General features: G+C 42.8%; 1 protein-coding gene across 2 annotated transcripts in view; it reads left to right on the forward strand.

Annotated features, from left to right (window-relative positions):
• NTRK3 (neurotrophic receptor tyrosine kinase 3) overlaps positions 1 to 24,892 on the forward strand; it is a 554,024-nt gene that overhangs the window by 318,932 nt on the left and 210,200 nt on the right. For both annotated transcript variants that reach the window (XM_061595098.1, XM_061595099.1), the window contains exon 12: positions 19,448 to 19,636. In XM_061595098.1, the coding sequence (XP_061451082.1) occupies positions 19,448 to 19,636 (189 nt within the window). The remainder of the gene's footprint in view (positions 1 to 19,447; positions 19,637 to 24,892) is intronic.

Below are 24,892 nucleotides of genomic sequence, written 5' to 3' on the forward strand. Positions count from 1 at the left end.
ATAAAATGTGCATATATATGCATATATTAGTGAAAATAACATAAAGGGAAAATTGCTTTGCCACAGCGTATATATGAGGCAACATTGCATACAAAACTGTGTTTATTGGGAGAGATTTACACTAAAAATGCTGGTGAATTTTCACAAGCACTTTTTAAAAAAAAATACAAACTGACATGGAAAAGTTAAGATTGATTTTGAGATTAGAGGAATGAGAAATTGAAACTGACAGATGTGCTCATCCCTAACTCTAAGCAATAGCTAAGGCCAGCAGGACAGAAAGGAATAATTCCATATTTTGGCATGCCCCCAACAGGCCCTGTTTTCTTCATGTCACCGGTGTCCGTGTTCCCTACTGACCTCGCCTGAAAACCACATGCCCAAACACCTGCACGAACAAGTGCACGCCAAATTGTTTTAGACCATGAAATCCCAGACCCCAGGAGGAATCAATCATTTTATGTTCTGCATCCTTCCCTCCCAACTGATGTATCTGAATTACAGATTAGCTGGCGGTGGTGGCTTCATGGAATCCATTCAAAGGAATAGCTCTCTAATTTATTAAAGGGCTTATATAGGCTGGAGGTATCGGCACTGTATCAAATTCTTGGAGCAGCTGCTAATTTCTACTCTGCCCCTCGAAGCACCTTGCCCTTTGTTCTTACTTACTATTTTATTTTTTCTCTGGCAAAATATATTTGGGGATGGGGTGGAAGGGGTGGGGCGGGGATGTAGCTCTCTTGGAAATGTGTGGAGGTGCCCATTCAAGGTGTCAGATATTGAGAGAGACCAGAGCTGGTGCTCAGATTAGCAATTAGCTCCAAGGTAAAATTTCATTTTGAAGTCCTTCTACAGAATGGGGGGGGGGGTTGCAACCTTTTTTTTGGTGGCAGTTTGCAGGATGGAGGGAAAGAGGATGGAAAAACAAATGCTGCTGTTCAGGTCAATGTGTATTAGAAAGCAAGCTGTATTGTGAGCTACAGATAGGGAGGAGTGAGACACTGGCTCAGGCTCCATTTAAAGGTGAATCTGCCTAATTCACACTTTTGGAGACAATACTCAAACTTGAAATGCAGCCATCCTTCAAATTTTGCACATATCTGCATTTTGTAGTGCAGCTCTCCAGCCAAGTAATGTGTACAAAAATGCATTCAGGAAAGTAAATTGTGCATCAAAATGTATACATTGGGAGGGGGCGTAGAAAAATGCATTATATTGGGAAACATTGTTTTACAAAAAAGTGTAACTGAAATAAATTACATACCATCATGTATATAAGTATAAATTCACACTAAAATGCTGACGAATTTTCCTAAGGACTTTTTTAAAAAAAAATTAGCAAACTGAACTGAGGAAATGAGGAAAACTGAACTAAAATGAGAAAAAATGAGAAACTGAAATGGACACATTCGCTCATATCTGGTTACAGACAACTTATACAATGTTGGTCTTTCCCAACAAACCCAAAACCAAACCCACCTCCATTAGTCTAGGGAAAGATGAATCAGGGCTCTTCCAGACAGCTGCTATTTTGCAGGTGGGATTCAATTGCATTACCACTGAATTCAGATTGCACAATTAAAGTGGATGTGGCACTGTTGTGCAACAAACCCACTTCCCCTCCAAAAAAAGTCAGACTTTTTGGAGAAATGGACTGGAAGGTGTGGCGTGGCAATTGCTTGATGTGACATTCCTGCAAACAAATCAAGATAATCTGGAAGTGACCTCACATGCCCAGCCATAGGTCCATCCCATCTCATTTCCATATCAATCTTCTGTGTTTTTCTTAATCCACACACACACAATTGGCATATTTAAATTTGTACTTGAATACCTCATTTTTAAAACCTGTTTTCTCCCAAAATATGCATTCTATTGTTTATGCTGATGTAGGGTTGTTGGGTTTCCCCCCCTTCTAGCTAAGAACTGTGTTGGAACGTTTGCAAAGTGCAAAAGCTGGTTTATAACTAAGTTTCAGTTAATAATAATAATAATAACAACAACAACAACAATAATAATAATATCCTGCCCTTCCTCCCAGAAGGAGCTCAGGGCAGCAAACAAAAATATTAAAAACACTCTAAAACATCCTAAAATCTTAAAAACAAAAGACTTTAAAACATAACATATTTAAAAACATCTTTTTAAAAAACAGTTTTAAAAACATCCTAAACAGCAATTTCAGCACTGACACACTTTGTCCCATAAAGTTCATAAGAGATCCCTCTGTGCCTGTCTACCACTGGTTGGTAAAGACTTTTAAAAATATTATTCTGGAAAATGTTTGGATTGCTGGGTAGATAATGTTTTCTCTGATGGTGGTGTTTTATCTGCTTGGCCTGCCTCTCCTATGTCTCTCTGTTTCATATTGTTTTTTTCTGATTTTGTGGATTTTGTGGATTTCTCAAGCATATCTACTTCCATCTTGTCCAATTCTCTGTGATATTTCCCACTTCAAAACCCTTTGGACATTTCTTACACTGCTTTGTGTGGAAACCATCTAATGCTTTATGCATACACCTTCAATAATTGTAGCGTAGCTCATATGCAGATGTCAGAAGTATGCAAGATTGACAGATGGGGGCATTGTGTTTGCATACAAAAGTCTTGTAACAGTGTGTGGAACAGCAAGTTTAGATGTATAAACATTAATTTAACTACATTTGTTTAAGATTCTACTAGCTTACAAGCTTGCATCAGGCTACTCTAGTTCTGAAGTAAATGGGGAGCATAATAGGAAAATGCTTTCTCTCCCCCCCCATCCCCCCATAACGATATGCAAAAGATAGATTTGACTTGAGAATGGGGTGGAATTTGACTAAGAAAGCTGCCCCCCTTTTTTAAATGCAGGAGAATCAGAAGGGCAATTTGTCCTTAAATTACAGTTTTCAATGGCATAAGCTAGATTTTTGAACAATTTCCTTTAAATCCTCCTATGAACTCTGTCTGCTGGTAGAAGATGCCCCTCCAGAAAACTGATAATGGATTCCCCCCACCTCTTTTCCATGCATGTCTTTTCACTTGTAATTTTGATGGGAAATTACACTAAAATGGGGGCTGGAAAATTAATCCCCTGCAATGACAGCTGAATCCTGAGCTGTCTCCAGAGTCTCACAAATAAAAATCAGAAAACTTGTGGGGGGAAGAAGTGTGCCCCGCAGGAATTCAAGAGTTTCCAGTTACGGTTGGAGAGGGCAAGACTGTTGGGCTTATGGGTGTCTCTCCCCACAAAGAGAGAGCACTGGTGTCAGCATTAAGCGATGAGGCTTTAATTTAGCCTTGTCAGGGTAATTGATCTTCAGCCATTGCCTTTCCTGTCAAGGCTGTCTGTCTCCTTACCCATAATCCCCATCACTTGTGACAGCCCTTCAGGACTATGGGACTTGGCCCAGTTGCCTTCGTCCAATAACATTATGAAATTGATACCGACACTTCCATCGGCGCTAATTTCTGCAAGACATGGGAGCCAAAGGACAAATGATTTACTTCCACAGCAGTTATGACTTCCATGTAGATCAAGATGGCTGGTAACCAGCCGTTTTGTGGCCAAGCAGAAGGGACAGTCTATTTTCACAGCCGGAAGACATTTCAGGAGGAAATGTTGTTAGTTGGAGGGGAGACGGGTGTGTTTTTCCCCCTCCCATGAAAGGCCATTGACCCACAGGAAAAGGTAACCAGGGATTGGAACTGAGGGTGAGTGGATCCAGAGTCAAAAGTAGGCAGACTTGGCAGGATCCAGACTTCTTACATGCAGAAGGCTCCAGGTTCAAAGCCCATCACCTCAGGTAGGACTGGGAATGTCTCCTGTCTAAAACCTTGGAGAGCCACTGTCAGTCAGTGCAGACAGTACTGAGCTAGATGGACCAATGGTCTGATTCATTATAAGGCAACTTCCTATGTTTGTCACAGGATTGCATAGCTCTTCCTTTCTCTGCCCACATGCACACAAAGCAGAAGGAGAAGGCATTCCCATAAAAGTGGTCCGGAGAGCAAGCCTGGGGCCATGGAATTTGGAGAGTCAGGTGATGCAGAGGGCTTCATGAAATTAGGGCCATAGGTTTCTCACTCCATATATGTAGTTTAAGCGAGAGCTTCACGTGTCCCTACAAAGCAGCCGGAATGCTGACATGGATGTGCACAGTCTGGCATTGCAGTCAATCCCAGGGCCCATGCAGCACCCTGAGAAATACTCAGAAGAGCACAAGGTATATGAGGTCCACTGGGAGCTGTCCACAGTCCTGGTTTCCTTTACTTTTGCTGAAGAGACTTGACCTAATTGTCCTTTCAATACTATCTCCCATGCCCTCCCAGCTAGACATTGTGGCCCTACCATCATCATCTGATTCAGGAGAGGAGTCAACGGCATCTTCATCTCCTCTACCTTGCAGAACCCAAAGGATACCAAAGCCCATTTGGGGGTGTACAATAGCCCTTCCCGCACCATTTAAAAAGCAGTTTTACCCAGCATGACAGAGATGTCATGCTTTAAAACTGCTGACGGAGCATTACAGTGTTAAAGTAAGAAAAAGAGAACACGCCCTTGGTCTACCTTGTTAGTATAGTGGTGGAACCAGCTCTTAGAAGGTTTTGTAGATGCAACCCATATTTTGTATGTATGTGTGTGTTTATCTAGTGCAAGATTCCTGCATTGAGCAGGGGGTTGGACTCAATGGCCTTACAGGCCCCTTCCAACTCTATGATTCTATGAAGATCTCCAGTTAGCAAGTCGTCTATAAATGGGAAAAAAAAGGCAGATTAATAAAGAAACAGGAAGGAACAGGTTTTGGAATGAACACATACAAAAATTGACATGGGGAAGAGACTGATCTATCCCTCCCTAGTTTAGAGCTATGATCCAACAGGAGGACAAGGCCATGCAGAGGTGCACTTGGATGAATTATGCCACAGCATTGTCTTAACCGTTTGGCTCGGGGCCCTGCTCTGTAGCCCACTTTACATAATGTTTTAATTCCAAAGCTTTGATTTATCTTGCATATGCAATACAATTTATAACTTACAGTTTTAGTGCTTTTCCCCAGCTCGGGGGCAAGGACACTCTGGCACTCCGGATTAGGCAGAGCTACTGACACAGCATTGCTGGAGCTGAAATGCGTCTGCCACACCACCTCTGCTCCAGTTTGGCTCAGTATGTGATCAGAAGTGATGGAGTTTGGTTGAAATGTTTATTGGTTTGTCAAAGTCTTGCTCAGTCATGGCATAGGGCCAAAAGAAGCAAGTATAAATCGTGCAAGACTAATAGGCTTGAAGAAAGTGTGTGTGCATATATATGTGTGCATGGTGTGCGTTTTCAGCTCTGAACATCCATCTCAGATTCAGAAGAGCCTCTTCTTTTAAGGATCCGATGGGGGAAAGTCTGATTTCTGCTGCTTCCCTCCAATCCAATAACATCACCAGATGCAATGGGGCCATAGGGCACACTGAAGCACCTAGGGAAAAAAATGCAAAAGTGGGTCAGGAATTATAGACGTGCCTCAAGGCACTTTTTGGGTGCCTTGGGGGCTGAAATTGGGATCCCTGGGAGTTGACCACAAAGACTGATGACAAGAACTGATCTCCAGGCATTCCAATACCAATAAACCAAAACTTCTCAGCTACACCTTCCTAGCCAGGACTTCAGCTGATCAAGAGGAGCCAAACACCCTGCATATCCTTGCAATTATATCAGGAGGGATGCCATAATTAAAACTGGCATGGAAAAGAATCACTGGTGGAAAGCAGTGGTTTTCCAAGGCTACTAAGTGAGGTTAAGGGTGAAAGCGTTCAGCGCTCCCTCCACTCACTTTTTTTAAAGTGAATCATTCTGAATATGCAAAATGTTAGCAAATGAACATAGGCAGACATGGGGATTAGAAAAGAGTGCCTTTGTTCCAAGGGGCAACAAGGTCTGGATTAATTTAGCAGGATTAGCATAGCCAAAGGATGTTCCTTTCCTTTTCCAAATTTGCTCAGTGGCCTTCAGTAACATATTTTGTTATTGTTCTGGGAGATTCTTTTGTCAAAAAAGCAAAGAAAAGCATAAGTGCCTCCTTCAGAAGACCAAAAGCATGATCAGTACTACTCTTTTTGTATGCATGTATGTGTGTACATACAGAGAGAGAGAGAGGGGGGGGGTAAATGTATCTCCACATGCACATATCTGTGGGGGAACTGGACAAATGTGTACTCTGGTATGCACATGCGCAAATGGGAAAGAGTGTGAGCTGCAGTCCATAAAATACTCCTTATGACCACACGAGATTAGAAAGCTGATATTGTGTTATTCCAATTGATTTTGCTGTTGTATTTATACCTGAAGGTAAAGAGCAGACACACTGGAAATCAATGGGACCCATCCTCTTTCCCCACTCCCTTCGCAGTGCCGCTTGAATGAAATGCTTATATCATTTTTACAGTGTGTCTCTGACAGAGATAAGTGAGCCAAGAGATTAATAGGCACCGCCGAGACCTTTACCCAGCAACTGACCATCTCTGGCATTGTGAAGCACACAGTTCTAGAGTTTAAGGTGCTCTCAAAGCGGCAGTTTTGGGACTTGGCTGGGAAATCAGGAGGTAAATTCAGGGCAGAAGAAATGGGGGAAAGCATCAACTGGAGGTGTTGGGCTCTTGTTTATGCAGAGGGTTTTTTTGGAGGGGGGATAGTAAGATGTATAGTCCAACAGGTGATGCTGTGCAGTGCATGGCCGTGACACAGTTTTGATTCTGAGAACAAAACCTGGAAACTTGACAAGAGATAGTAGTAATTATCCTGAAATGGCATGGGCTTCATCGGTAGATTATTCTACTACAGCCTGTGCTGATAAATCCACAAGGGCAATGTGGGGCACATGCTTTGTAGGCGAAAGGTCCCAGCGACTCCAGATAGATCTGGGAAAGACTCCTTGTCTGACACCCTGGAGAGCCGCTGCTAGTCCATGTAGGCAATACTGAACTCTGTACTGACCAATGGTCTGTGGTTTAGTTTAAAGAGGTTTTTCCTATGTTCTCACCACACTTCATGGAAACACAACAAACAGCCGATGGAGGAAGAGAACTTCTTCTTTTACAATCAGTGGGTTGCTTTACTTCTGTGCTGCATGGTGAGAAAGGGGCTCCCTTCCTCTCTGCACAGCGTGGAAACTCAGTCACACTGCCTCTTACCCGCTGCCAAACTGTAATTGCTCATCACCCAGGCTGTGTGCAAAGATCGAGGGAGAGATCACAGCCAAGAGACATTTAACACACACACACACACTCCACAGGCTGCCCTTCCCATGCTTTTCAGCTGATTGGATATTACAGCTCAGCAGCAGGGAAAAGAGGGCTCAGGTGTGAAGATGAGGGCTGGGGAGAGCCTGGTGAGCTAGATGGGAATAGACCTGCAGGCAGCAGCTCCAGGATCTCAAGCAGGGGTGTTATCATCTGGGGTCACAGGGGGTCGTAGAGCCCTTACTTTTTTGGGAGCAGGGTCCCAGCCAGCCAATCAACATGAAAGGGCAGCATGTTAGCCACTGAGAAGAGTCCTTGTCCTTTCGTGCTGATTGGAACCAAACAGAGAGGAAGGGGATGAGTCAGCCACTGAGAAGACTCTTCTCAGTAGTTAACACACAGCCTCTCCTTTCATGCTGATTGGCTCCTAGGGATGTCTGTTGTAGTGGAATGCGGATTCGGAGATGACACAGACAGCAAAGGAGATGAGGCAAGGTGGGAAAGGGGTTTGGCTGCGTGGGGATGAGGTGTGGCTGTCAATGAAGGGACCCTGCACTTCTGAATTTACCACTACATTGCTGGTCTCAAGCAGCTATCTTTCACATCACCTGTAACCTAATCTTTTTAAACCTGAGATGCCAGTGATTAAATCTCAGACCTTAGTGCTGTGCTACTAAGCCATGATACAATCCCTGGTACGAAGCAAAAATGATATCTGGCGTGGTCCCAGAACAGGGATCCTTAGTTTTAGAGTCCTCCTATGGCAGCAGCCCCAAGAAGAAAACGAATCTACTCCTGGATCCTTCTTATGTGAATTCACTGCATCTCATCCCCTGATTTTCAATGAAACGCCTCTGGCATTGGACTCTGATGAATGGGCCGCAGACTCCTTGGAAGCTGAAGGGAGCCCTGAAGAGCTTCCCCAAGGCTGTTCCACAACTTGAAACACCACTGCCTAGAAATAGCCGATGGCTGCAACATAAATAAATAATAAATAGGTGCAACAGCTTTGACTGCACTGTTGAAGCACTCAGGGGGCAGGGTTTCAATGCTGCCAGTTCCTCTATTACCCTGCTGAGACAATTTGTCTTTTCTGCGTCATTGAAGGTTCACTGATTGTGGTCCTGAACAAGCCCCTTGGTCCTTATCCAAGGACGTGATTGTGCCTTGCTTGCCTGCCATCTCTTCCAGAACCCCAGACCTCAGTGATGGACATCACCGTGGATTAGGGCAGCAGCAGGGCGGGCAAAGATGTCTGCTTGAGACTTTGATCCAGAACAGCTGCCTGTTAAAAGTAGACAGTACTAGGCTAGATGGACCAATGACTTGACATGGTATAAGGCGGCTTCATGTGCTTTTTGTACGCAGAAAGAAATTGAAATATTTTAAATGACCTTTCTTTCTAACAGTGAGTGGCAGCTTGCTTATTATATTGTAAATTGTTTCACACTTCCTCTGCTATTTCAGAATTTATTAATGTAATTTATTAAGCACCATCAATATACTTGCTACTCTACAAAGTGTTTTGCTTTACAGAGTAAATTATGTTGAGATTTGGTAATATGCATTTTTTTAAAAAAAATGTATCAATTAGGCTCCAGTCCTATGCATACTTACTTGGGAGTAAGTCCCATTGAACTCAGTGAGGCTTACTTCTGAGTAGACATGTGTAGGATTGTACTCTAAATCAAACAAAAGTCTGATTTGTTGAGAGCTTTATAAACTGCATATAAGCATGGTGGTTGGAAGAAGTAATATTAATGGACATTTATTTTCAATTATGACATGCTATTGGTATTTATCATGTTGTTATTTCTGCAGTCACTCACACTGAAAGAATCATTTAATAGTTGAACAGCATGGACAAGTCCTGTTGTCAGCGCTGTTAACATATTGTGATCATAACTGTGGGATGTATTTACTTCTTATTTATGAATTTGAACAATTACGACTCACTTTTTGAAGAACTTCCTTCACAAAGCAGCTTACAATCTCCAATAAAAATCGGCTCCATTAACCTATGCAAAACACAGTACAACTAAAAAATAAACTGGCATGCAACACTTCTGTCATGCCATGTGGTGTATGCATTAGGATTCCATCCTATCACACGAGGCTGGTCACCAAGGCAAGATAGGACAGAGCCCTGCCATTATTTTTACGACCGCATTGCTTAAGTATCCACAGTATCTTTTCAAGGGAGGAGGATGGGAAGAAAACCAGAAGAAATTGGCCCAGTCTCCAGTGGCCACCTTGCCCCCTAAGGTCCAGTGGTTAGGAGCTGCCACTGCATTGTATGATGCATTTCAACTGGTCTATAGAACATGCTATGATCTGCAGCGAATCACTTTATGCTTTGTTCGTAGATGAGCCAATGTTTCAATGTTGGTTTAAACCATTTCAAAGATTGCATGCCAAAATGAAAAGTAGAGAAACTTTTGTGTCCTGAATATCTTTGCATACAGAGATGATGTCATGGTCATGATGTCATAGTCATATGTCAGGACCTACTAAACCAGAGCCAAACCAGGGTCTGAATTAGTGGTCTAGGCATTCAAAGAATGTGTAGGAAATCAATCTGGTTACTTTGGATATTTTCAGCTGAACAAACATAGATCTTTATTGCTTAGCCAAATGCCATCACTAAGTCATACAATGGTACAACAAAAAATGGTACACAGCTCAAAATTGATTAAAACAAACTAACAGTATAATCCATTGCAATTTCCAATATATTTTACAATAATAACAAACTGTAATGCTCACTACACAAAAAGAAAAAGAAAAGAGGATCTATTTATTTTTAACTTGACTCAGTGCTTTAACAACAGACTTGCCATTCCCCTATCTGAAATTCTTCATCCACCTTCATTATTTTAAACCATGAGTTGCCAGTGTAATGTTTGTGTGTGTACACATGTGCCCACAGGAGGCTTTCCTGGTGCCCGCATGGTCCCTGCCGCTTGTGCTGAAATTAGGCTTGAAACAAACATAATCTTATAGCCAGCATAATAGGTGGCAGTGTGTGCTTGGTTGTGGTGGAGTGCTCTTGACAATTCTTCCAGTTTGTTAAATGTGCCCACAGGCCTATAAAGGTTGGTTATCCCTGTTCCAAATCATGCTGGCAATCAATCATATGTGATTAATCTCATTCCTTTATAATTGGGGATGGTGTGAAGGCACATGAGGCCGCCACCTTGCTAAAGGTGTGGGTCTGGTCAGTGCCTGGATGAGACTTCCACCTTGGGTTCCTTGATAAAAGAAAGATGGGGTATAGATGTTATTAAATGTTTAAAAAATGTGTTCCAGAACTTCCACCACTGGTTGTCCACAATGACACCAGTGTTCCTCTAGGGGTTTCCCAATGGGATATTTTCCATGGTGGAAAGAGAGAGGTTATCTGCCCATCCTTAGCATATGCAGCCTTGGTCAACCTACTGCTTTGGGTCTTCTTTTTTCACCTGTAAAAAATGGTATCATTTATTTATTTAGTATATTTGCATGCCACTTTTCATCACCGGGTGACCTCAAAGCGGCTTCCATAGCAAGAACAATACAATATAATAAAAAACAATTCAGAACATAATAATAATAAAAAACTTCAACATTATCAATAAATAACACCACAAGATATCACAAAGCAGGCTTAAATCTCAAATCCATCTAGTCTGCAAAAGCTAGAGAAAACAAATACAGGCGTACCCCCACATTAACGTACGCAATGGGTCCAGAGCGAGCACGTAAACCGAAAATGTACTTAAAGTGAAGCAGTACAGTACGCAAGTTTGTAGTTGGGCGGTGGCGTTGATCGGGTGGTGGCGGCATGCTGTTAGGTGCCCGTTCTTGCGAAGCGAGCATATGTAAACAGGGGAATGGTTTATGGAAAATATGTCCATACTTGCGAGTGTCCGTAAAGTGAAGGTCCATATAGCGGGGTACACCTGTATATATTTTTATCATACAGTAGAGGCCCATCTTTATATGACTGTCCATGTCTCCAAGAGGAGAAAGTTCCGCCACTGGGGCACCACTATAGAGAAGACCCTTCTCCAGGTCCTTCTCCTGAAACAGTGATGTAGCCTCCCATCTGGCGATGGAGGAGTTCTTTCAGGCATTCTAATGAGCACATAACAGCAGGCATCTTGCCTCATAATGGCCACCCCAAGACATCTACTTATAAGCATAAATCCTTGCTGACACTGAATGGGCAGTGCCTTGGACTCCTACAGCTAAAGATCTTCTTGCTGGCCCAGCTGCAGTTGGAGACAGTTCTGCTGGCAAGCAGGCTGACAAGCAGGCCGGTAGGCAATCAAACAACAGGTAGGTGCTCGCAGGGTGCAGCAGATGGTTACCAGAACATGAAGGGTGTTGAGAGAATAAGAAAAGCAAAGGTTAAGGGCAAAAGAAACAATGCTAATTACAGCAGGTCTTCACACTGCTTCTCCAAATGTGGTGGTTGGTGTCCATTGGGACTGGTCGGGAGTGAGACAGGAGGCTAACAGTAGATGGAGTCAGAGCCAATGATGGACAGAGCCCATTACTTCCCATTTTGTCCCCATCCTCCTCCCTGATATGTTCAGAGAATGAACACAGAGAATGAAGCTGACAGCCAATGCCACCTTCTTCACTGGTTGTAAATAAGAAGGCATAAGAATATAAGAAGAGCCTGCTGGATCAGGCCAGTGCCCCATCTAATCTAGCATCCTGTCATCACAGTGGCCAACCAGATGTCTATGGAAAGCCCACAAGCAAGACCTGACTGCAACTCTCCCCTACTTCGGTTTCCAGAAACTGGTATTCAGAAGCAACACTGTCTCCAGCTATGAAGTCATCAAGGCAGGCAGGTGAGGGCTGACTGAGGGGAGACTGAAGTTGGTGGTGCAGTGCCTAATCACCTCCTATCACTGCAGAAAAGAGAGAGCAGAAGTGATTTTTTTTTCTGGAGGCACACGTGATTGAAGAAGTGTCCTTTTGTACTGGGAAGGAGGGACAAAAAAGAGCCATTGGCAGACTCTCTCCAGTCAGGTCAGTGGCTTTCAGATAAGCAAGTGCAAGCTTGGCTTCTGGCCCAAGTTTGCCAATAAAAATTAAGAAATTGATTTCCCTTTGTTTGCCTGACAGGATGAAAGCTCTTTTTATGAGACAGTAAATGCAATCCATCTCTGAGCACAGCCAGATTTTTAATTGTATTTGTTGTGCTTTCACTTACTCTGTTTTATGAGTTGCAGTTTCTATCCTTGCTGGCTTAGAAAGCTCACCCTTGAGGAATGAGCAAGGGCTTCATTTCGAATCAGCAAAAAGTTGGGATTTAACAAGAGCTGTTGGATAGATATAGATATAGATATAGATGAATGAACTATTTGCCTTTTAAAGAATTGATAGATTAGTTAGTAAACAGCATGAAAATAATTTTGGATATTTGTGAAACCCTTGTATCTTTCTTTTTTTGAGATGATGAATTAAACATTACCATTTAATGAATGGAATATGACACTCATTCTCAGAAGGAAAGGCCTTCCGTATAATTTAATTTCCCGGTCCCTGTTAGACTAACATACCGGAACCAAAATAGCCTTTTTAAAATTAAAAAAAGGAGAAATGTGCTCTTCTCACAAGCATACCTATTAAAAATGGACCTTTTGGAGCAAAGAGACATATAGGAGCCAGTGCAGGCTGAGGGTTTGGAAACAGGCTTGAAAGTGGGGCAAATGTTGGATAAAATAAAACTATGAGAAATGCTAGAAATATTGTACACGGATTTGAAGAAAATCAGTGTGTACAATTAGATACACAGATACAGATATGCACACACATTTATAGGACCACAGGAAGCTGCCTTATAATAAGTCAGATCATTGGTCCATCTAGCTGAGTATTGTCTGAACTGACCGGCACCGGGTCTTCGAACAGGTTTCTCCCAGTTCTGCTTGGAGATGCTGAGGATTGAATCTGGGATCTTCTGCATGCAAAGCAGATGTTCTACCACTGAACTAAGGCTCTTTGCTAAAATCTTAATATTTTAATATAAGTAGGGATGTTTGAGGAAAAGCACAACCATACGCCCCAATGCTGATGGTTGAGGAGTTAGGAGAGTGTATAGGTGCCTCTCCGGTGTTCTCCACTGGTGGAGAAGAGTGCCACTGCTGTTGCAGGCTCTGCCATGGTGGAGGCCCCAGCTGTGTCTTGGAGAGTGGGAAGTTTCCCATCCAAGACAACAGGCAGTAGATCATGAAACAGGGTGTTTGGGGGCAGGGTGGACTAGCAACAGCTTTGGAGAAGCTGGATCCAAAGCCCTATGGAACCCCCGTGTGGCTTGATCCTCAGGTACCAAAGCTATGGCTGCCTGGAACTGATGTAGCTAAACCATGGGAAGAAAGCAGTCCCCCCCCTCCATATACACACTTTCTGCCCTCGCCGGTGCAAGCCATAGTTCTGCCACCTGAAGTGGCATTAGCTTCACTACATGACTCTCCCCTGCCCTACTTACGATTGCTCTGGCCTTCTATCTTTGGTAATTCCAAGACAAATTTACCTGATTTGTACCTCCCAGATTTCAGGGCAGATTGGAATATAGCTCCTCTGCAGCTCTTGAGCGTTCCAAATGTTCTGATATAGTGCTCTGTTCAGTTAACTATCTATCTGTCTTTCTATCTACATTTTAAAATGCATAATTTGAGATAAAATATGTTAAGAAATGCATGTTTAAATACAAGGTTAATCTGAAAATGGGACACAACAGACTGAAGAGTAGGGATGCTGGAGAATTTTGATGGAAACAGAAATGAGAGCAGACACTGCCCATGTTCGCATATTTTTTCCCATGTCTGGAATGGTAGTCAATCCTGCAAATATGATCAATATTCACTGTTGTCGTTGCTTTCAGTCTGCAAATGACACATCATTGATTACTTCCCCCCCATTTGCATTGTATTTCCTTTGCATTGAAATGAATGGAGTGGAATAGCATAATGGTAAAGTAACTTACGTAATTTACATACTTAATTACATAAGTTATGTAATTTTGCCACAGCAGTCAGTGAGATGAATCACATAGTTTTTGGTGGAAGGCGAACTGCAGTGGAACTGAAATAGTGCTGCATATGACGAAGACAGGGCAGAATGGAAAACATTACCTTCTGAAATCCCTACTTAGGAATGAACACATGTGAACGTGACTCGGGATGGGAAGATCTGCCATTTCGGTTCTCTCTGTTTCTCATTTTTCCAATCTTAAATTCAGTTCTCCACATTTCTGCAGCAATTTGTGATTTTTTTTTAATCCTCATGAAGATTCTCTAGCATTTTCATGTGAATTTCTTCTAATAAATACATTGGACTCATTTATTCATTTTTATTCATATTTTCCCCAAACATGCACATTTTGCAAACGTTAGTCAGTTGGAGAACTGCGTTGCAAAATTCTTGTAAGGGCGAACTTTGAAGGATGTTTGTGTTTTGATTCTCATATTACTTCGGAAAGTGTGGATTTGATAGATTCAGCCTGAAACGTGAACTGAATCAAATTTCTCGCCCATGCCTAAAAGCAACACCAACTTTCCTAAATGTAAAGGCAGATCTATGTGTTATCAAACACAGAAGCCCTTTTTGCCGGTTAACCAGGTTGCCCATGCATGCAGTGAAACTGTGCATAGTGGATGGTGGCAGAAGCTTCTGTCCATCACATGCTCAAATACGTGTCTGCCAAGTGCCTCTTGTACGTAGGCATGCAGCCCTCTGCCCAACTGGGGAAAGCAGTGGGGAGGTGGCAGAAGACTTTAGGTTGGTTTTGCTGCAAGAGTCTAACACAGTTGTCCCTCTGGGATGTGCTGCTGCTGCAGCAGCTTTGATGTAGTTGTTTTGTTCTGTCTGTTTTCATTGGCTTAATGATGAATGAATAATGAAATGTAAATTCTTGTTCTTATACTGTAAGCCAGCCTGAGCACATATAGTGAAAGGCAGAGGCGGGGTGGAGGAATGCATCGTTTAAACCAGTGGTTCTCAAACTTTTTTGGTTTGCAGCGCACTATAAAACATGTAAAAAGTTTCTGGCTCACTTCATGTACAAAATTAAAAATATATTAATTAATTAATTAATTAATTAATTAATTAATTAATTTTATTAAATTTATTTATTTTATTAAATTTATATACCGCCCCATAGCCGAAGCTCTCTGGGCGGTTCACAACAGTCATACATCAAATACAATAAACCACATATTTAGACAATTTAAAACAACTTAAATTCTTAAAAAGTTAAAAAACAATTTTAACACATACTAAAATGCCTGGGAGAAGAGGAGAGTTTTAACCTGGCACCGAAAAGATAATAATGTTGGCGCCAGGCATACCTCATCAGGAAGATTGTTCCATAATTCGGGGGCCACCACTGAAAAGGCCCTTTTTCTTGTTGATACCCTTGTTGATATTTTAAACTATGAATAAAAATAACTTAAACTACAGAAAACTATTGCTTACCCTATACAAATGGGTTTCTTCTCATTTTTAAAATATACTTTCATAATATTTGAGGCACACCTAGCCACCTCTTGGGGCGCACCAGTGTGCCTGGGCGCACCATTTGAGAATCACTGGTTTAAACCAACGCAAGAATAACCTGTAGTTCCACCCTGCCAGACGGAGAGAGGGAGAAGAACGGCATACAAATTCATCCAGTGAGTTGGGATCTCTGTGCAGTTTGCCTCTCATTGATCCGTGGCATTGGTGCCGAGACCCAGATCTGCCCCTGGGTGGATGAATGTTTCTAAAAATCAGTCGGTGTGATGGAGTGGTAAACAGTGTTCCAGAGCACCACTGGAAGCTTCTTTGAGACGAGGTAGCTGGCAGAGAGGGATGTGAATTGCAGGATGAAGGCAGCTGATGGTGAAGGAGAGAGGCAGGAATATTGTCAGAGCACTTGAGGAGTGGGGGGAGTTGAAGGGGAAGAGTCTTTCAGAAACATCCACTCCCAAGAGGTTTCCCACGGTGTGGATCACCTGGATTCACAGTTGGTAGATGTCAAAAACTGAGACAGAGAATGACACTTACTGGCATACCAATCAGCCCTGCTGACTGCAGACTCTCTGGCAATGAGAAGTAGTTTAATATAAGCTGTTTCTGACAGTCTTTCATTGGGCTTTCCCACCAGTTTTTTGGTTACTGTATCTCAGGGGTGGGGAACTTCTGTAGACCTCCTTACCTAGCCCACAGGGCTCTCACTAGGCCCCACATCTTCCTCAAGCCACACCAACACTGGCCCAACTCTGCACCCTGGTTGAGTGCATTTGTCTGGCTAGAAAATGTCATTGAACTGTGACATTATCTCGTGCTTGCTGGGATGTAGGCTATGCACCTCATACATTTAAAGCTTTATTATACCACTTTAACAATCTTGGCTTCTCCCAAAGAATCCTGGGAACTGTAGTTCATTAAGGGTGCTGAAAGTTCTTAGGGGACCCTTATTCCCCTCAGAGAGCTGCAATTCCCACAGTGTTTTAACCATCAGTCCCAGGGAATTCTGGGAACTGTAACTCTGTGAGGAGAATAGGAGTCTCCTAACAACCCTCAGCACCTTAAAAACTACAGTTCCTAGGGGTTTATGTTTCTTTATTGGTCTACAGCAGAAATAGGGACCCTATAGCCCACCAGGTGTTGCTGGACTCCCCTCCCCCCTCACTATTGGCAATGCTGGCTGGAGTTGAGGGGAGTTAAGGGTCAAGCAACATCTGGGGTTATGGGTCCCTCATATGGATGGGGTCAATTCCAGTGGGGATGTAGGCTTGGAGATGTCCTAACTTTTGAGGGTCCTAGTCTGCTGGGCTCTTCTTGTGATCAGGCCTAATATGGGCATTGGTACCACCGGAGTCATAGTTGGCTGGCTCCTCTGAGTTGGAATTGGGGCTTAGGCTACTGCTCTGGTGCGAGTCTTGACAACTGTCTCCAGCACCACTGGACTAGCAGATCTGGCTTACTCCTCCTTGTCCAAATCAAAGCCCAGGCTGCTGTTCTGGGCAGGTGTACTAACACCCAATACTCACCGCGCTTCTAAAAACCACCCCTACAATCCATGAGTCTTCCCTCCCACTTGTGAACATCACCATTGCAACCTGCTTGCTTACCTTGCAGCTGCAGTGGCAGAAGGAAAGGAAGTCTCTCTCTCTCTCTCAGTCCTCCAGTTCATGGCACTGCTGAGTTAAGCACTAGTAGTAGTGAGGGGGAGAGAGACTCTGACTCATGCATCCGCAGCAACAGTAAGGTATATTGGGAGGTGTGAGTAGGAGATTTGCAGGTCAAGGGATTGGAGGCAGTTGTGTCAGGCATCTGCATGTAAAGGAGGCATTGAGTTCTTCTCTGGCTCAGATTGAAATCTGAGCCAGAGAAGAATGCAAGGAGGTCACAGTGCCTGCTTTGTATTTCAGGCAAGCTTTATGACTCACCAAGGGTCATATTCTGAGCCAGCGAATGATGAAATTTGGTGACATCTCTAATGAAAAGGTCAATACAAACGCCTCCTACATCACAACTCTTGGTCTGTCATCATGATCGGAATTTTGCAAGTCTATAATGAAAGCCTGCTCAGTTTGAAAACAGCTTGTTTCTGCCTTGCTTGTGGAGAAAACAGAAGCATTATACAGATTATCGGTGCAATCTTGTGGCAGGGATCAGCTTCCTGGGCATGTCATCTGTCATTAACATCAGTGATGCTGGATGTAGCTTAGGCCAAGTTAAAGTGAATAAAAAAACACCCACAAATCTGTCAAACTGAGTTTACAATAAATGTGCTTGGATGTACGAAGTAAAGACTTTTTCCTAGCGAGTAAAACACCTGTCAGGGCTGCCAGGAGTCCTGCTAATTACACAGCAACTTTATTATGTCCCACTTGGAAGAACAAACAATACTTGAAGTCTTGAAAAATGAGCAGGCTCCCCTCCCCCCCCCTTTTAAACAATGGATTCCTGCATTTGGAGCACACATTCTCTGGATGCTCTCCGAAGCACCGGGAGACTCAAATGACTTGAAGACTCTCCTCTTTGTTACTCGTGTTCCATAATAAAGTCATTATGCAATTAGAAATAGATTAGCAACAGAAGAGAGATCTCCCCCCCCCTTTCCTGGGCTCAGGTAAAAGACAGCCCTTTTGAATGCATTTGAAATGTGCCTGCAGCAGCTCTACCTCATCTTGCATTGACCTTCTGTTAGCCCCTGGCAGCTTCAACAAAACAGAAGAGAAACTTCTCCAGGCGTAGATTATTCTTCCCTCCGTTGTGTGAATAAATTGTGGCTCTTTTGTTAGGGCGCTGAGGAGTGTGTCCATTTTTCTTCTCCTCCTTCCTCCAGAGCTCAGTAATGGATTCCTGTGCTTTCCCCGACACCGGGGTAGCCAACATGGTGCCCGCAGGCACCAGTGTGCCTTCCTGTATCTCCTATGACACCCCAAACAGTCTCAGGGAATATCCCTTCAAAAATCCACAATACGCAAGGGACCATTTACTCTTCCTGCTCAGTTGTCATTTATACTGGTTGGCCTCTCCTAAATGTATCACACACACTCACATTTCACTGGATGCTGGGAATGAACATCCGTCATCCCATTCATTCTGAACAGAGCAGAGGTGCAAGAGCTTCTCTTTGTGAGCAAACATAGCAATGGATGATGTAGGTGCTCTTTCCCCTCCCCCCCATTGATAGGGTGGCTGAGATGGGGAGGGGCATACCTACCCCAGTGTGTGGTCTGGTCTGTTTTTCTGCTCTTTTAGATGTGGCAGCCATTATACCATGCTCCTCGGCAGCCATTTTGTTTTATGCCATACCCACGTGGCAGCTATTTTGTGACTCTTGCTTGTATGGATAGAGAAGGGTATGAATGCATATGTACAAACTAGCTGGCTAAACCAAGATAACATTTACATATATTGCGCTACATACTTTTGCCTCTAGCTCCACTCACCATTGCCATGTGGTTCCTGGAAAGTTGTCCAGACTGTAATGTGGCCCTCAGGTTGAAAAAGGTTCCACACTCCTATATCTTGCTTTGTGAGCCAAATGTCTATGGCACGCATCATGGATTGAAAATGCATGAAAGCAAACAAGCATAGATAGTTTTAAGTCATGCAGAAAACTCATAAAGCAGGATGTAGTTCTCTGTAATGACAGGCTCCCTAATGAACCATCCTTAAAGTGAAAGGTTAATGAACGGGGACCAGAGTCTTCTCTTCATGTTTTTCTCTGTTTCTTTGCTTCTAGGTCCTGTGGCTGTGATCAGCGGGGAAGAAGATTCTGCCAGCCCTCTTCATCACATCAATCATGGCATCACCACCCCTTCATCGTTGGATGCTGGCCCGGACACGGTGGTGATTGGCATGACCCGTATCCCTGTCATCGAGAACCCACAATACTTCCGTCAAGGTCACAATTGCCACAAGCCAGACACGTGTAAGTGTGTTTTCTCTGTTTCCATCCATATGTCAAGGAGAAAATAGGGCAGGTAGATAGGCATGGAAGCAAGCTGGGGAAGAAGTGAATAGAGTGTGAAGTCAAGATGCATCGGGGCAGAGAGACAGGACAGGGGTCTTGTATGGTCCAGAAACCAGAAGTGAATCTTGTGTTCCCAAAATCACAACATACCTGCAGATGCTTCAGAAGGTGACATGTTAGATTCACCATCCAATAATCACTTCTTGTAGACATGGCACAAAGTTTCAAGAATCTCATCTGCCTTTGGGCATCCCACAGAAGACCCATGTAAGAGAATCCTGTAGATCAGAGGTTCCCAAACTGTGATCTGTGGACCACCAGTGGTCCATGAGCTTCATTCAGGTGGTCTGTGACATGTCCACATTAAATAATTTTTATTTTTCATTGTGCGTTTATTGCTTCTTTAATTTATTATATTGCATTACAGTTTGAATTATATGGAATGCAAATTGAAACACAATAAAATACAATATATAAGAAACAAAAGAAGCCATAAAAATACAATTAAAATTGTATATTGCACAGTGCAGTTGCTACAACAGGCAGAAAAATCCTTAAGTGGTATGCCAAGACTATCAGCAATGTTCAGGTGGTCCATAGGGAAAAAAGTTTGGGAACCACTGTTGTAGAGGTGGCAGATATAGGGGCTGCAAAGGCCTGTTAAATGCATGTGCAATGAGAAGCTTCCAGCTTTTGTTTTCTGTGGGCTGCTTTGTGGTTGTAGCACCAGGGCTGTCTTATTAAACAGCAGCAGACACCACCCAGAGAAAGAGGGCCTTCTCAGTTAGCCAATACATTCTCTGTGGCATGATTGCACATGGAGACACCAAACATAAGAAGTGAACCAGTGGGGATAACAACATCGTTAATGATCACATCTATCTGGACAGAGGATCGAGCTTCATATTGTGGTAACATAGCATAGAATCCAAATTGCTTGGAAGAACTGGTTTCTGCAACACAGTTCACAATCTTGAACCTGTGTACCTGAGGTCTGCAAGTATTTGAGGAATCTGAAGATTCTTTATAGAAATATGCTCACATTTAGACACATTTCAATTATTTTTTTTAAAAGGCTGCCCTTATTTTGGAGGTGGGAACTTGTGGCCCTCCAGATGTTGCTGGACCACAAGGCCAATGGGAATTGGAGTCCAGCATCGTTTGAGGGGCCACATGTCACCCACCTCTGTCTCATGGCATGTGACTAATCTAGAGTAAAATATCTGATTTTGTGTCTGTACTTTCCCTAAATGGAACCAACTGGTGTTAGCCAGCTTATAAAATAGGGAGCCCTTTGTCATTAAAGCAGCTGACACACTCATGGGGAAATTACCAAAGCATTCTCACCAGTGGTTCACTTCTTGCCCCAGGGTTCTTGTGGGATAACTCCTTTTTATAACTCCTTCTATTAAAATAAAGGATAGCACTGGGTGATAACTTATCCTTCCCAGTTAATCAGGAGCTCTTGTAATCCACAGCAGCATAGAACATAACCACAAAGAGCATGGAAAGTTGATCACATATCCTCAGCGTTTTAGGTATTCCAGAATGGCTCCAAACCAAACCATATGAAAGGTTCCACCTCCTCTTTCCCACCCGTCTCATATGCTTCTCATTCATGTGCTTAGCATTGTCTGTGTTTCTTGCATCTAGTCAGGACTGTGGAAAAATGATGCTCACCATGATCATAGAGATGGGGTTTCTCAGAGGTTCTGTGGGAAAGCTGATTGCCAGTGGGAGTTTGGTCCCACCTGTTCTGGCCTGTTAGCTTCAAAGAGTGTGGCTTGGAAAATGAATATTTTGGATGCTACCACGCCAGAGGATTTTAAATGTATCAGTAGTGCAGTCCCATGCATGTCTACTTAGAAGTAAGTCCAGCTGAATTTAATTGGGTTTTCTCCCAGGTAAGTCTGTACAAGATTGCATACTTAGTTGGTTTAATCAGCAGATTATAATTAGGACTGTGCAAAGTATTTACCATTTTAGACTTTAAAAGTCAAAATTAGTGATATCAGAATGCTGACACACGCACCCACACACTTAGATTCATCTTTGTGTAATCCTCTTTCATGCCATTATTTCCCCTGAATGCTGCTGCTTTGGTGTTATTCGCCCCCACATACTTTCCCTTTCTTCCTGTTTCTGAATGAATCACATGGGTCATTCCTCCCATTGTGAATGGGGGAAATTTCCCTTTGTTATGTGGCCAGTCAGATTGGGCTATGACCTCACTGAAGACAAGTGAGGGCAATTTTACTAGACAAGCAAATGTTTACACAGAGCCTTGGAAAATCACAGACAGACAAGAGACGTGTTTCAGTGCTGCTTAAAATGTTTTTTTGGGGGGGGGGAAGAATGGGGTGCAGTTTTGGTTCTGCCCTGATTATAATCAGGGGACCAATTTTAATCAGTGGGTCAGGAAGATAAGTCCTGAGGCTATTTTGGTTCAGGTTTGCTCCTGTAATAGGGAACGAAACAGAAAGTCTTAAAGACACTCTTTCAGTATCTCAGAAAGGTACCTGTGTTGAGGATTTTTGTAATAACCAACTAAAAGTGCTTTAATCAGCTTGACAGCCCTACATTTTTTATTTCATGTAGTGTTAGGCAATGTAAATCCCTTCCGCTGCAAACCCATGTGTGACACTCAGCCAGCCCAGAATAGTCTATAATATATTTCCCACATTTTGTAACCTCAGTTTGTACATTTGGCAAAATCAAGTGGTAAAACCATTCCTCGACTTCAGGTGGCTGGTCTGTGTTTACATGCTTAGATGTTCTCTATGCATATACTCTTTGTATATGGAAGCATAGCATACTGGGGAGAAGGCTAAGTTGAATAATTCTTGCTGACATGCTAGCTTTCTGCATGCATGGAGATTTGTTTGTAGAGAGCCTTCCTGCAGACAATGGCCCCACCCACACCAGCACCTGATCCTCTCAGGTGGTTGCAGTGCCCAAACATTCTGGCAGAGCACATTGGTACAAGTGCTGATGCCCTTTCCTCCAGATGTGGACAGGCTCATCTGGCATTAACTGCTGCTCCTGGAAGGCTTCCCTCCATGTTTGATTCCCCACAGTGCCCTAAATCACCTGATGGGCCATTGCTTTGCCACGTGTTCAGAGGCATTGTGGGAAATTCACCATAAGTGATACTGTCTAGGGAGAACTTGGCCACTTGACTCTACTCAAAAGTATAAATTGGAACTGAGAGGGAAGACAGCATTCATGTCCCAGAGACTCTCCCAGGGCACACTTAGGAAAGAAACCTCCATGGCAACCAAAGAAAAATATGGTTGGATCCTTCTGATGTGGGTTATTCCAGGGGAAATGCCTTGTTTCAAATGTGTATTTGAGAGAGAGAGCGGTAGTGAACTGTTCTTCTTTTGTTTTCCCTCTCGTCTGGTGATGTGTCAGAGCTCTCTGCTTTCTAGGAAGGATACCTTTGTCATCTTAACAGGTGCACCTTTGGGAAAAGGTGGGGTGGGTCACACTCTGATGAGGTTTGCATATAAAGAGTTTTGCAAATAGTTGTGATATGTAATGATGGCGCTCAAATTAGGGGTGGTGGTAGTGATGGTTTGCAATATAAATTTGCCTTGCTCATCATTCATGGTCAGAACCAATCATTGGACCTGGACCAATTTCTCTCCACCCCAACTCCACCTCCACAAAGGTTTTCCTCCAACTTGGATCATAGAAGAGTAACTCCCTCCCCCATCCCAGCACCTCCTTCCCACTCATCTGGCTTGCCAGTGTTTTTAGCTATAGCAACGAGAGGGGCAGCAGAGCTATAGGGTCGCCTCCCCTTCATGTTATTGGAGTTTGTTACATATTGTAGCAGAGTGTACAAATGACTAATCTGATAAGGCTGGTAGCTAAAAGAATAAAGAAACTTAACATTTATTACTACTGGGAAATAAAACTATTCTGAGTACAGTCTTGAGGGATGGGATCTGTTGCCCAGTGCTGGTTCAGAAGCATTCTATCAACCTAACAGGCCAGTATTGATTAGAATTCATCCTTTGTCCGCTAGCCTCTGTTTTTACTGATCCATTTTTTCCTTCCCCCAAATATTGATATTCATACTGATAATTTTAAAGGAAATATTGATGAATGAATGGAAATTTCAATAAAATTATCTTGATATTAAGATAATTTTATTGAAATTTCCATTCATTCATCAATATTCATCAATATTCATCAAGAGTCAGGGAGGGTTGTAAAAAAGGTTTTTGAAAATAGCCACAGAAAATTGCTACATAAAAATCTTATCTGCAACAATAGAGAATAAGCAAATTAATGGAAAATTTGGTACCAAATCTGAATTGGGCAGAATTCTAGCACGTCCCTAACATGCATACATATGGCCATTACAAAGTTGTTGCTGTCATAAAGTAAGAAGGAGGAAGGAAGTAAAGAACAATCTACATATCAACAAGGAGTTACTAAAGAAGGAACAAGCAAAGGGAGAATCGGTTGCCTTTCTCTCTATCACCCCCCCCATTGGTTCAGGTTACTTGTTACAAGCATTGGTGCTTTACTGCTGAGTAAGCGGGACTCGAACTTCCTTCACATCCTCATGGAATTATCCATGATATAGCTTTAATTCAGATTGATATGCATGATATAGCTTTATATGCTTTGAAATTTATCTTGCCCGTTGCTCCTGATTGGGATATAGATGTTCAGAAGGCAGTATATATATATATAGAGAGAGAGAGAGAGAGAGAGAGAGAGAGAGACAGTTTTGAAAGCAACAAACAGAACTTCACTCAAGCTTGCTCTGGATCCTTATAAAGATTCCGTTAATCACCTAAAAATATATGAACATAATTGTGATTAACAAAACAGAGGTTTTTATTGTATTAACAAAATGTTTCAGCTTCCGCCTTCATCAGAATATATATACACAAACAAACAAACAAACAAACATCAGAACTGGCAAACACTGTGTACCCAGAAAAAGCAGAAGTGCTTAGAGAAAATGTTGTAATAGAGTGGGCACTTTACAGTATGAAGCGGAGTCATCAGGATATGGATATAAACATCTTCATGACTTATGCTGGGTACCCTAACTTACTTTGGGGACCCCTCCCAGGATTTGGGCGATTTCCTTGCAAGGGAATACTATCTCATATAACTTTGCTGCCTTATACAGTAATAAGTTGTATGCTTTTATGACAGGTCAGAGGGTAGAGAGGCTTACCTCTGGGT

The sequence above is a fragment of the Rhineura floridana genome, chromosome 14 (assembly GCF_030035675.1).
Source record: "Rhineura floridana isolate rRhiFlo1 chromosome 14, rRhiFlo1.hap2, whole genome shotgun sequence".
In the NCBI taxonomy this organism is placed as follows: Eukaryota; Metazoa; Chordata; class Lepidosauria; order Squamata; family Rhineuridae; genus Rhineura; species Rhineura floridana.